The sequence below is a fragment of the Triturus cristatus genome, chromosome 5_1 (genome assembly GCF_964204655.1).
Source record: "Triturus cristatus chromosome 5_1, aTriCri1.1, whole genome shotgun sequence".
In the NCBI taxonomy this organism is placed as follows: domain Eukaryota; kingdom Metazoa; phylum Chordata; class Amphibia; order Caudata; family Salamandridae; genus Triturus; species Triturus cristatus.
Window position 1 is genome coordinate 294,291,426 of NC_140587.1, and position 13,284 is coordinate 294,304,709.

General features: G+C 45.0%; 1 protein-coding gene across 1 annotated transcript in view; it reads left to right on the forward strand.

The window, feature by feature from the left end:
• The window catches only part of LOC146830806 (uncharacterized), an 878,450-nt gene that overhangs the window by 359,550 nt on the left and 505,616 nt on the right, over positions 1–13,284 (forward strand). The window contains exon 7 of the mRNA XM_085604967.1: positions 2,590–2,699. Within this exon, the coding sequence (XP_085461093.1) occupies positions 2,590–2,699 (110 nt within the window). The remainder of the gene's footprint in view (positions 1–2,589; positions 2,700–13,284) is intronic.

Consider the following 13,284-nt stretch of genomic DNA (forward strand, 5'->3'; position numbering starts at 1 on the left):
TTTGGTCTCTGTGCATTAGGCATTGCATGTGTGGGAGCAGCCGGGACGGCAAGATTTTACTCAATATTTTGAAATCCGTGTTGAGCATGGATAAAGGTCTAAAATCCCTCACTCCAGCATCTGGGCAGGGCGGCTTGGGTAGGGGGACCATTAGCAGTACATATCTTCCCTCTTTATCAATTATGGTGCAAGTTGCCTGAAAGGGTACCCCTGGTCTGACCCACACAAGTGCCCCACGGGCAAACGCTGAATGTGTGGTGGCAAATATCGGCCCTCTCCATCGCCTGCGCAGTCTATCTACTTCCCCCTGAAGAAGATGTATCTCCTGCAGGAGGGCTATCAGCACACGCCATCTTTTCAAGTAGTTATAAATGTTGTGGCATTGGGACATTGACCCCATCCCCCTGATGTTCCAAGTAAGGAGTTTCAGCTCATGATGCGACATATTTGTTTTAAGTGATTCTGGTCCTCCCCCCTCCCGTGACCCCCACCTTATCCCTAGTCCCCAGGGTAAGTAGAAAGCATGTCCCAACCTGTCTTGGAAACTTGAACAAAATAAACTTTAAAAAAAACAACAAACAGTCAACAACTCCCCAGTACCAGAGCATACCGGCAACGGCCATCTGCCCAAACCATGGATGGATCTCTCAAGTTTAATGTAGGTCCAGACCAGCCACGGTAAGAGCCTACGGGGGGATCGTGGCCGCGAAGAGTGATGCGCTCTGGCAGGCGAATTAGTGTTTCCTGGTATGGCGCCTGCAGTGCGGTGCCTCCGGCACTGGCCCCCATAGTCCTCCAGCCTTGTGGCTGCATCACATTTCAGGGCAGTATCGGCCCCAGCAGAGCGTCCAGGCAGGGCCCAGCTAGATAATCTTGTCTGCTGTTTTGGCCATCACTGTAGGTCGGTCAAGGCTGGCCCCATCAGAAGAGTCCAAGTCCGAGCCCCTGGTTCCCTTGAAGGATGACGACCCAGCCTCCAATGAGGGGCCACCGTCGCAGACAATCTCGGCGACCGCCTGCAGATCTGCTGTTCGCTCATGCTCAGTCTGTGAGGGACTTTGTTTCTTTGGGAGAGTACATTCAGACCTCCATTTAGATCTCTTTCTGGGCTTTCAGCCTTCAATTGTGGGAGGTTGTCCCTGTGTGTTCTGGGGGTTTCAGTTCAGAATGCCTTGATCCAATCCCAAGCTTACCTAGAGTCATCCCAGAAGTGAGTCTTGCCAAGAAGGACCACACAAAGGCATGCAGGGAACATGAGGGAGTATTGGAGGCCCTCCTCCCACAGGGCTTTCTTAACCACCAGGAACAAGGCGCGCTTCAGCTGAACTTCGAGGGTGTAATCCGGGAACATTGAAACCTTACTATTATTTACTATATAGGGACCATTTGCACAGGCCTTCTGTAGCAAAATGACTCTGTCCCTGTAATGCAGAAACATGACAGCAACTGCCGTGGGGGGTGTCCTGGCACTCGCGGGCGTGCCGGCCCCCGGTGTGCCCTCTCAAGTGTGAAGAACTGCATCAAGGCCCCAGGGGCCACCACTTCACGGAGCCAAGGCTCCAGGTATGCCACTATGTTTCTGTTCTCAACCCCCTCTGGAACACCCAAAATCGGGATATTGTTCTGCAGGCTACAGCCCTCCCCATCTTCAGCTCTGTGCTCCAGGGTCCGAACCCTATCTGTAAGTTCCGCCACCTGTTGGGTCAAAACCTTCTACGCTGGAGTCAGCTCCTCAAGACCTGTCTCCACCACCTTCACCCTGTCATTCAACTTCTGGTGTTCTGCCCGGAGGAGTACCAGGCCCACCAATACCATTCTAATATCCTGGTGTCGTGTTGTCTTGGTATCTGAGATGACCTCCAGGATCTTGGATAGTTACTGATGGGGTCCATTTGTAGCTGCGCTTCTAGACTGCCCTGTGACTGCTCCCGTGAGTCCTCGTCCTGCTCCGGGATCACCACTGTTTGTTTCGCTCTGGTTTTGCCCATCCTCTTAGGTTCAACAGAGCACAACTCTTGAAAATCCGTGAGAGCCCTGCGACAACGCTGGTACCCCACCCCACCGTGTGACCTCCGGGTCCTGAGAATGTAATGCCCCGGACAGCATCTCCAGGTCGGCAGTATCTCTCCCCTATTGGCGCTCCCCCACATCGAGCCAATCTCTTTGTCTGGGTTGCCGGCGGCAGGCGGACTCCCTCAGAAACGGGTGCAACCCTGCCGAGCACCTGCAGTTCTGGGCCTCGTGCCCCACCCCGTGCGTTCTCCCACCTCGTGGGGCTCCCACGTCACAGTCTAGGCCCCTATAGTACGCTACACCAGGGGGGTTGTCCCCGATCCATTGGGGTTCCGCAGTGATTATGCTGTTCCCTGAGGGTGCCTCTATGCGAGTGCGGAGGCCGTTTGTGAATCGGGACAGGTGTGGTTTTTTTGCCGTCAGCTTCCCTTGCTTGGTACGTCCTACACTATCTCCAGGGATAGCTGTTATGCATTGATAATGTGTTCTCCTGTTTACACACACAGTTATTTTAAGAGGTGCTTGTTTGTTTCAGCAAATTTGCACATTGATGGAAATTTCCATTTTCTTTTACAGATCGCAGCGAATCAGCTCGTCTTCTGTTAAGTGTTAATTCAGATGCAAGTGTTTACGACAGCTCTGGTCTATCATGTCTAACACTGCTAGTATCAAATATGCCACCAGTGGTAAGTAAAATAATTCTTTGGAGATTAAGTTTAGGAATTCTGGAAAGTGATTCTCTAGTTCACACTTCTATCTAGTTATTTCTCTTTGTAGTTGGGTCTCTTTATCTTGAGGTTGCGATTGGTTCTGTGTTTTTAAACAAGTAAAAATAGCAAATAATTTGCATACGTTATGAAGTGATAGAAGCTGCTTTCCTCCACAATCAAACATCATTTGAAAAAGGAAAATGTAATAATAAGTATTTTAAATTATATTCTACTACTGTCTTCTACTACGTTCATATTCTGCTTTTATGGACCCATATTAAATGGACCATCAGTGAAAACACTAATGTCATGATACCCCCATTTAGATAGACTTCAATTCTTGAGACAACAGTGAGTCTCTCTGACATCATTCATGTGACGACTTTAAGTAGGATGGAAATCAAAGCATATAGACCCAAGTCCTCCTGAAGCTTAGTAATATTACTGTATTGTATATTATTATTATTACTGATATTATCAACACAAGCATTTGAAATCAGGCACTGGGAAAAGACGGGACAGAGACTGTAAAGGTGGGAATACTGAGGGCCTGATTCACAGAACTAACTTAAGACAAAATCCTAAACTTACTACTTTTGGTATTCACAGAAGTTAGGATTTTGTCTTAAGTTTGTCTTAAGCCAAACGTATGACAGACTTAAGACAGACTTAAGACAAACAGCCCATCAAACCGCAGTGGAGAATCCAGCCATTGGGAGATGGCGGAAGCACTACTGCGGAGAGCGAAAATCGAATCCCGGACACCTCCACGCGTTCCTGACCGCTGGTCGAACGGCGGTTTTGGGTCTTTCCGCAGCAATTCCGACCACCGCGGACAGATTTTCAGCTTTTACGAACGTTCCAAGCAGAGTATCGTGGAATCCGTCTGCCGCGGTAGGAATTTTCAGGCAGTGCATCCTAATCTGACCGCCGGTTTTGCCGCGGTACCAGCAGTGGTTGGAATGCTTTTCTGACCGCCATCATAATCAACAATTAATTATTAATCTGTCCACAATATACAAGCCCCTCCCTAGTCCACACTGCTGCTCACTTTTCTTTAGTTTAGCTTCAGTTACAAGGTTTTGGTTGATGTAAGCTACGTTTTTTTTTTAATCACATTGAGCTGTCCCTTAAGTGAGCAAGCAAACACCACTAACATACAGGAGACTATGTGCTGTGTCTGCTAGCCGATAGCGCTACTTGTGTAGGTATTTTATTTCATGAAATATGTTCAGGCATGTTAGTAATCGGGTTTAAATTCTGGAGGAAGGCGACTGGAATTCTCCACCTGAATCACTGCTTCCATGAGAGAGGCATCAGAATTCGTTTCTGCATGTAATTAACTATGCGCAGCTTGTTTAAAACTCCTTGGGGCTTATTTACAATGAAGTGGGGGAGTGCAGCGGTAGTCTTTCTGGCTTACTGACACTATCAGCCACTCCAGAAACGCAGACCTGCACCATATTTACAAGAATACGGTGCAGCCTGTGTTTCCCCCTGCGCTGGAGCTACATTTAGCAGCTTAGCGCCACCCTTGCACCATAGTGCAAGGGTGTCTGCGTTGAGGGGAAGATTGTCCATGTTCCAAACCGGCGAATAGGTTATCTTTATGCTCACTGACAACAGGGTAAGTCGCAGCGCCAGGATACCCGTAGGGTAACAGTTTTCGCGCTATATAAGTTCAAGTTACATTACATTACATGTATGTCTGCGTTGAGGGAAAGATTGTTCATGTACAGGAAGGTCTCCCTTCTTGCACATAAACAATCATTATTGGCGTTTTGTCACTTCTATGTGTGCTGCTTAATACAGCACACATAGAAGTTACAATTTTTTTTTTTTTTTTTTTTAAAGATTGTTTATGTGCAGGAAGGGTCACCTTCCTGCACATAAACAATCATTGGCCTTTTACTGTTTCTATGTGTGCTGCACAAGGCAGAACACATAGAAAAAACGAGGAGAAATAAAGCATTTCTCCTCGTTTTGCCTGTTTACGACCAGGTTTTCCCTGGTCTTAATTTTGGTGCTGCCTCCAATTTACGCTGCCCTGGTAGGGGGCAGTGTCAACATCAATGGGTGTTGCAGTGGAACGCCCACCGCGACACCCATTACCCGCCCCTCTTTCACGCTAAGTACAGAGTGAAAGGGGGGCTTATTTGCAAGGCAGCATTGAGCCACGTTAAGTGGCTTAGCGATGCCTTGTAAATAAGGCGAAGCACATATTGCCACAGGAATGTCACTAAAAGTGACGTTCCTGTGGCGATAGGGGCTTGTAACCCTAAGTTGAAAGCCTAGTTCACCTAGATGCCCACCTAGGTCATAAAAGTTCATTAGATTTCAAAAAGGTAGACAAATGTTGAGCCACGCTCTGCGGCAGGATTACTGGTCAATGATCTGAACTGAATCAATGAACGAAAAGTATTAGACTCCTATCAGGTGAGTCAGCTTGCACTGGTTAGTGGTATAATCATCACCGATGTTCAACAGTAAATCAACATTTTCTCTGAATGATTCAAGCTGTTTGTTGGTTCAAATGCGCACCAGTGTTTTTACTAAAGCATTATTACACTCCACAATTTAGATGAGTTCATACTAATCAAATGTATACATGTTTATTCTTCAGACCTGCAATTCTCTATGCATTTCAGGGTTGGTATGGCGCCCTACTGAAGCAAAATGTGCATAACGTTGAAATCAATGGAAACATGAAGCGACAGTAGCCAAGAACGATGAGAAAGAAACACATTAGAGCATACTTACTCATAGAGGGCACCACCAATTAGAATCTATAGTTATTTAAGAACGACTCTTATTGTTACAAAAAAAGTTATTTACTTAATTTTCTAATATTTACTTTTCACAATACAGCCAATCAATCAAGCCATCTCCTTCACACCAAACGTAATGTGGGGACTAGGCGTGTCCTTCTATAACCTCTGATGCTCCAATGGTTTAGAATACAATGAGGCAGATTTACAAACCCCTTGCGCTTCATTTACGCCGCCATTGCGTCACTTTTGTGACGCAGCGGTGGCGCAAAGCCAGCGCCATGCTGCGGGGTATTTACAACGTGACGCATCTGGGAGATGCGTCACGTTGTAAAGCCCTGCGCCAGAAGTAGATTTCACACAGTCACTTTTAAGCCCATGCTGCGTCAAAACCCTGCGCCTGCTTGAAGCAGGCGTAAGGATTGACGCAGCATTTCAAAGGTAGGGCACCTCGGAGCCTTGCTGGAGCTGCGTCGTGCTTGCGACGCAACTCCAGCAATGCGCCGCCTTTACAGCAGCAGAAGCGTCACGCATCTGTCTGTTTTTTCTCCATGGTGTGCCGCATTATAAATGCGGCGCATCCATGGTGGCGGAGCCGTGACGCACAATAACTGGCGCATCCCTGCTGATATGCAGGGATGCACCAGTTATAGTAAATCTGCCCCAATATGTTTGTGACAAAGTTTGGCGAGTCTGGGACTTCTTATGAAAAAGACTTCAAATATAACCAGAGCACGTGCAAAGCCTATTAACAAAATAAATTAAAAATCTGTTGTAACATCATGAATACTAGTTATTCGAGTATGGTAACTTCCATCACCCAATATAAATGAATCTTCAATCAATCAAGGAACTGGTTCTCAACTCAGTTCACTCAGCACGCATGTGCTCTGGGTACGGTTGAAGTCTTGATGATGAGGAGTCCCATGCCGGTTTGAATTTCTAATGGTCCAATTCTTCTGAAAGCCTTGAAAAAGTGATAGGACAATGCGAAACGTGTTGTCTGAAACCAAAATCTTTGAAAATGTGAGTTTTGCTATGTATATATCACTATTCATAGGTACTGTAAACTTTGTCAGTAACAGTTATTATGTGCCATTGGAACGTCAAGGGTTATATATTGAAGTCTGAAGTGAAGGAAATTATCTTATTGGCTGTATTGTAGAAACAAAATATGAAACAAATAAAATAAATAAAGTTTTTATATTGATAAGAGTCATTCTATTTAGGTCGAGCATTCGAGACCTCTTGTATATACTTTGGTTTATACTTATGCTTTGTAGGCTCTGGAGATCATCCCTAGGACTTGTCTGCTTCCGTTCAGGGACTTTTTATTACCGTTCAACTGCCTCTATTTAACTGTCTTGATAGAAAACAACCAGTAGAGCTCAGTAAAATTCCAGAATTGCTTTCTGCTGAGGGACTTTCTTTTTTAAATTTTTCTGGCAACTGCCTCGATTTAACTTTCTTGATAGAAAACGCCCATCAGAGGTCAGTTAAAATACAGGAATCACTTTAGCATTATCTAGATTCCAGTCCATAGAAATTGTCTTCAACAAGCACCCATAGACAATAATATTTTTTTCCAAATCTTGTATTTTCAAAGATATGACCACCGAAGGCCCTGATTTTATATTAAAAACACAACTTTGGACTACACCATTTCCCAATGAAAGGCAATATTTCTCTCCATGTGTTCCCATACCTGGCGTGTCACGCAGTTTGATGCTTACCTTCCCTCCATGTTAAAGAACAGTAGATGTTTCAGCACCCAGAGTAATGTGCTGCAAAGCTAAATACATAGACCGAGACTGATTACATTGTAAATGCTTGTTTATTTATTTACTTTTTTCAGAGTTAGTCAGACATCCAAGATAACGTAGCACAATAGCGAACAAAATGTTTCAGAGTCAATATAATGCCCAATTGGCATGCAGTCCCACCACCCTTCCATCCATTAGTACAGTCCAGTTCATGTGTTGTCGTCAAGATTACTGGACTGAGACTTCTCATCTTCTGCCGCAAACATGAACCCCCGAACAGGTGCCTATATATCCCATGAGTGGGATGTTACCAGCAATAATTCTGCATAAATTCCGAACATTGCAATAAGTCAATTCAGCTAGCCATCCTTTTTTAGTTGGGATTTGCCCTGTACTTCAATTCCTTAACACAAGGCTCTTGGCTAGCAGCAGTGGCAGTGCTATGAACTTCCTGTGGGCACTAGGCATGTCCATTACCCATCTCATAAGTGCCATTTGCAGTGTCACTTCGATGGGTAAGCCTAATATCGGTTGTTGGGTGTGCCCCACTGTTGGCTAGAACCTTTGAATACCTCCACATTCCCATGCTACATGAAGGAAATCTACCTTGGGCACTCAGCATATTTACAGTTGTTCACTTCCCTCAGTCCCCATTTATATAGTGTTGCTGGCGTGTAATATACGCAGTGCAAGAACCAGTAGTGTATCAGTTTAAGTCGACAACTGGGTAAGAGCTCTCATGTTTGGGCGCAGCAGAACTCCCACATTGCATCAAGTATGGGTGTCTTGAGGTCTTTCTCTTCCCCTCCTCTAGCAGAGGAGGGTCGTGCAGGCATCACCTACTGCATCTCTCTGTAAAGTTTGTTGATGAGCTTTTGGGCATGTGAGCGTCCATGGCAAGTTGCAATGGCGTGAACTGTGTTGGCTCCTGGTGGAAATCTGAAGTGATTTATTTGCTAATGGACTTAAGCCTGTGAAAGAGAAATATAGCTAGCGAAGTGGGCTCAGCGGAGCACCCGGTGCCAGGGAAAAGTGGTGGGGCAGTGCGGGGAGGGCGCAGGGCAAGGGGTGGCAGCGCATTTAAGGGCGTGTACAATAACAATACCACTTGCCTCCTCGGCACTCTTTTGGTTCCACTGCATCACAGGCTGAGGCTCCCAGACTCTCCTATGGCCAATCCAGACACACTGAGCGGCATGAGAGAAATGCTGGGATTGGCCTGCGTGCCTTGGATTTGCACTCCCAGAGAGACTGGAGGCCTGTGCCAGCTGTCTCCAACTCAACGCAGCTCGGATTGGAGACATCTCAGTGTGTACATTGGTTCGGCCGCCCTAAGATGACTGGCCCAACCGACATTCACACTGACAGCAGTGCCCACCACTCCTCCTCCATGCCCCTCGTCAGTCGTCACAATGGATGGCCCCGCCCCCAAGATGGCTCCCTGAAGGCTCTGTGAAGAAAAATGAAATGATAATAAACTTGTTTTATTATCATTTTATTTTTCCAAGGTGTTCATTTCCTGGTGGGGGTGGGGAGGAGTTTGGGTGGGACGTTCCTGCCATAATGGAGTAACCGCCTCTGCTTAGCATGTGCTCTGAACGTGTTTAGTGTAGCATATTGGCCATCCTCATACAGATCTCCCCACTTTATGATGTCCAGAGTGTGCAGTTGGGTTATCGACTTTGCCTGATGTAACATTTGTAAGCGAGTGTGCAGTGGCAGGGGGATATCTGGGTAGTACAGCAGGGGGAACTTTCCAGTACAATGAACTGTATTTATCTCAGATCCCCTCCCTGATTGTTGTGTCAGCATTGCTGCAGCAAGTGGGGCAGGACTACATCCTATTTGATTGCTAAGTGGGCTACACATTTCTGTGGGTGACCCAACAGTGTGCAAAGAGTGCCTGTGCTCATAGGTAGTAGAGTTCCATGTGGGGTGCTGAATCAGCGTGTACAAAGACAGTTGAGGTTCCTTTCCCACCCAAGTTAATCTTGGATGTAACGCATGTTAAAAAAGCCAGTGTGAGGTATTCAGGAAAATGGAAAGCCAGAGCCTGGTGCACTACAAAAGAGCAGTTAACTCCTTCACTGAACTATAAGCTATAGTAGTTTTTTGAGGCACCACAAATTATAATAAATATTTTCTTAAGAATGACTTATCACTGGCATCACAACGCCCAACATGCATTGGCATGCAGCGAAAGGCCCCTAATAATATCCCTATATGCAGACGACATAACACTATACATTAAAAGGCCCCAAAATAGCCTTAATCCCATTCTCGGGGAGTTCATCAGATTCCATGGCTTGTCAGGCATTGAAATAAACTGGAACAAGTCAACAGTATCTCTTCTCATACAAGGCACGGGTAAGGTTGACCTCGAATTTACGCTGGAGTGGTGCGAGACCCCTATAAAATACTCAGGTGTGTGGATAAGGATGAATGTAGAGGACATCGCTAGGCTCAATTATGACCAAGCATTTTGACAGCTTGCAGATCAAATATACAGCTGGCTTAAGCTTCTTCTCACAGTGGCAGGGAGGATAGGTCTCATTAAAATGGTGGTCCTCCCTAAGTTCCTGTATTACTTTGTCAATACTGCCATCATACTATACAAAAGTTTCTTTCAGAAGACCCACATGCAGTTTAGTACTGGTTAAAAGTGGTAATAGTGCAGAGTCCTAAGGCCAACAGAAATGGATCAGTAAAAATAGGACGCATGCAGATAACCTAGGGGCCGATTCACAGAACTAACTGAAGACAAAATCCTAAACTTACTACTTTTGGTATTCACAGAAGTTAGGATTTTGTCTTAAGTTTGCCTTAAGACAAACTTAAGACAGACTTAAGACAGACTTAAGACAGACTTAAGACAGACTTAAGACAAAATTATAACTTAAGTCTGTCTTAGGTCTGTCTTAAGTTTGTCTTAAGTCTGTCTTAAGTCTGTCTTAAGTTTGTCTTAAGACAAACTTAAGACAAAATCCTAACTTCTGTGAATACCAAAAGTAGTAAGTTTAGGATTTTGTCTTAAGTTAGTTCTGTGAATCGGGCCCCTAAGGTTGACAGGTCTATCACCCAGTGATGGATTTGCATTCAAGTCGTAATGTTTGGGATTTTCATATTGCAATCTCTTGTTGTATTAGCCTTTGCTAGTATTGTATTGTGGTTAAAACAATGTATTGTACATAATAATGACTTAATATGTAAAGCTCCCTTCCTGGGAGGTGGAAACCACACCACAGGTTAGTAGTTAAACTGGGAAAGTGATATCTATTGTGACAGTTGAGCCTCACTTTTGAGATGATATTGGCATAAAATCATCAAGATGAGAAGAAATTATTTTTTGGACTTCTGAATTAGTTGCTGTCAGTCCCTGGATATAATGTCACTTCATATGCGGCGAACTTCGTCCTTGATTCGGCGTGTTGCCCATCTCGGTATAAGTCTCGTGTGGGAGCCTGTCATGTTCAAAATGGCATGGCTGACATGGGGTTACAGCCAGGAAACCAGACTCTAAAATGGACAAGGACTGCATTTCCACACATCCGGGCACCGAAATGAATAAAGCAGCTACTGAATTTTCTATGCCGTAGGCACAAAGGAAGACGCCTGGCGCTGTTGACCCTGCCAATAATCCATGAAGGGGAAGCTCCCCCAGTTTGGCACTCTTCTTATGTGTCCCTCACACGTACATTTTCTGTCCTGATGAAGACTTTTGGCAGAATTATCCAGACCCCATAAGATGGTCGAAATTTGTTAGCGTACACATTATTGAGTCCAGGAGACAGTCATTCCCTAGGAAAAGGAGACAAGTAACAGACAGAAGGCAAAGAGAGTATTGATACCTCTATGACCATTAGAATGAACTCCGACCACTAAGGGCCTCATGGTACTTTTGTGACCTTAACTCTGAGGATAGAATAGGATGTCCGCAGCTGATGGAAATGTGTAACCTCAATGATTATTATTGTTGGACACTTCTTCACAATGAATACAAAAATATGTTTTTATATGTTGGACACGTATGAATGTAAAGTCATTACATTTTACCATACAGTAATGTTCTGAAAAAGTTTTTTCCAATGTGATGTATATATGAAATTGTTACAAGTGTATAATTTGTCTGTCGCAAAGTATAGAGTGCATCAAGGGTGGTGTCTGAAGTTAAAGATATTCAACCAAGTGAAAAGCCTTTAGATAGTTGCCAGATCTTTTTTCGTGTAAAGGGATGGTGTAGTGATTTGCACAAAATATAGATGTTTGTGAGCCGAGTGGACACAGGTTTAAGAAAGAATAAAATGCCATCACTGGCTATTACAGATACGGATTAATTGACGTGATCTGTGATAAATTATGAAATAATCTATGGGGGTTCACCCATGTTTAATACTTTTAGAAAGTTCTTTTTTTTAATAACTTTATTTTTCCATTGTAGCAAATAATGTACCGTACATTCTTATCAATCTTTTATCACATGTTGATCATTATATGCCATCCCTTTTGCATACAGTGGTATAATCAAGCGACGGCAGGTTATATTAACAGAGTGTGATCTTAACAAGAGTTCCAAATCCAGCCATAATTACACATTGTTCGGCTGTTGGCGCCATGTCTATCCCTTGCATCTGGGCTCTGTCATCATTCTTTATTGTTCAAGTTGTGTGTCTGTTGGGTCAGATAGTTCAAGTAAATATGTATGGAGTGGCTGCCATATGTTGCATGGCCTGGATGTTAGTGGCTGCAAATGCGCATAGAGTTCACTGTTTGTGTTGCAACATATCAAGCTGTTAAGCGATGCCTTTTACCCGGTGGGTGTCTCCTTCCGCAATGTATGGCCACCTTCCCTTTAACGAGCATTAGAGCTATGACCACGAATCGGCGCATTGTTTTCGGGATATTGTGTACAAACCCAAAGAGCGCCAGCAGTGGGTCAGTAGAGGGTGTGATTTGGATCATGTGTGATAGTTCTATAAAGATGGCCCTCCACTCCAGTATTTAGCCAGTTTCTTGCAGGTCCATGTCATGTAGGCTAAATCGTCGGATGGGGCGTGACATTTGGGACGAGTGTGGGGGTGGGAGGGGTCTATTCGATGGACTTCGGTTGGCGAAATCTAAGCAGGCCATAAAAAATGTAAATTGAGTAGTTTGTGACGATGATCAAGGGATGCCATGCCAGTTAGCATACAGTAGTGATGCCATTGAAAATCAGTAAGTGGGTAACCAAGGTACTGTCCCCCCTCGGTTTGTACAGTTTACATTACAAGTGATCATCGCTCGTTTCTGTAATAAGTAATGTCAGAGGTGGGAACTCTTCCGGCTCAAGAGGATAGCTAGGGATCTGGGCTCTGAGCGCTCGCTGCATTGGACTCAGAACAATTTGATTCCTCATGGTTGCATCCCGGACGTGTACATCTTCTGTCCGGGAGACTACATGCCCATTAGGGAACAGGTCACCAATGGTATTCAAAGAGAACTTGGATAGGGTACGTTTTAAAAGGATTTCCTGCATGATGGGTAGCCAGGTACTCGCAGCTAGAGGAAGAGAGGATGAGTACAATAAGTGGCCTCCCGTTGCTTGCATCAATCTATTCCAGACCCAGCTTGTCGTTGGAACTGTCTGGATGTCATGCAAGTCGTGCGGAATTCTAACCGGCCGGACCGCCACCAGCGGGAGAGGGTCAACAAGATCCGCCTCCGGTCTGGCATACATTATCCTAGCATCCAGGTGGTACCAATGTCATGTAAAGCTGCACTGGGCCACTAGATATTAGATGTGAAAGTTGGGTACCCCGAAGCCACCTCACTCATACGGTAGAGTCAGGGTGTCCCAGCTGATTCTGGGCTCCCCCCTTATAAATCGTAATATTAATGTGCGAAGCGTTGCAAAAAACGTGTTAGTCAGAGGGATCGGGATGTTGTGGAACAGATACAGGATCTGAGGCAGTAATACCATTTCGATCATGGCGATGCGGCCTGCCATGGTTAGAGGTAGTTTCATCCACCGCACGATCCGGACAGACAGTTTTC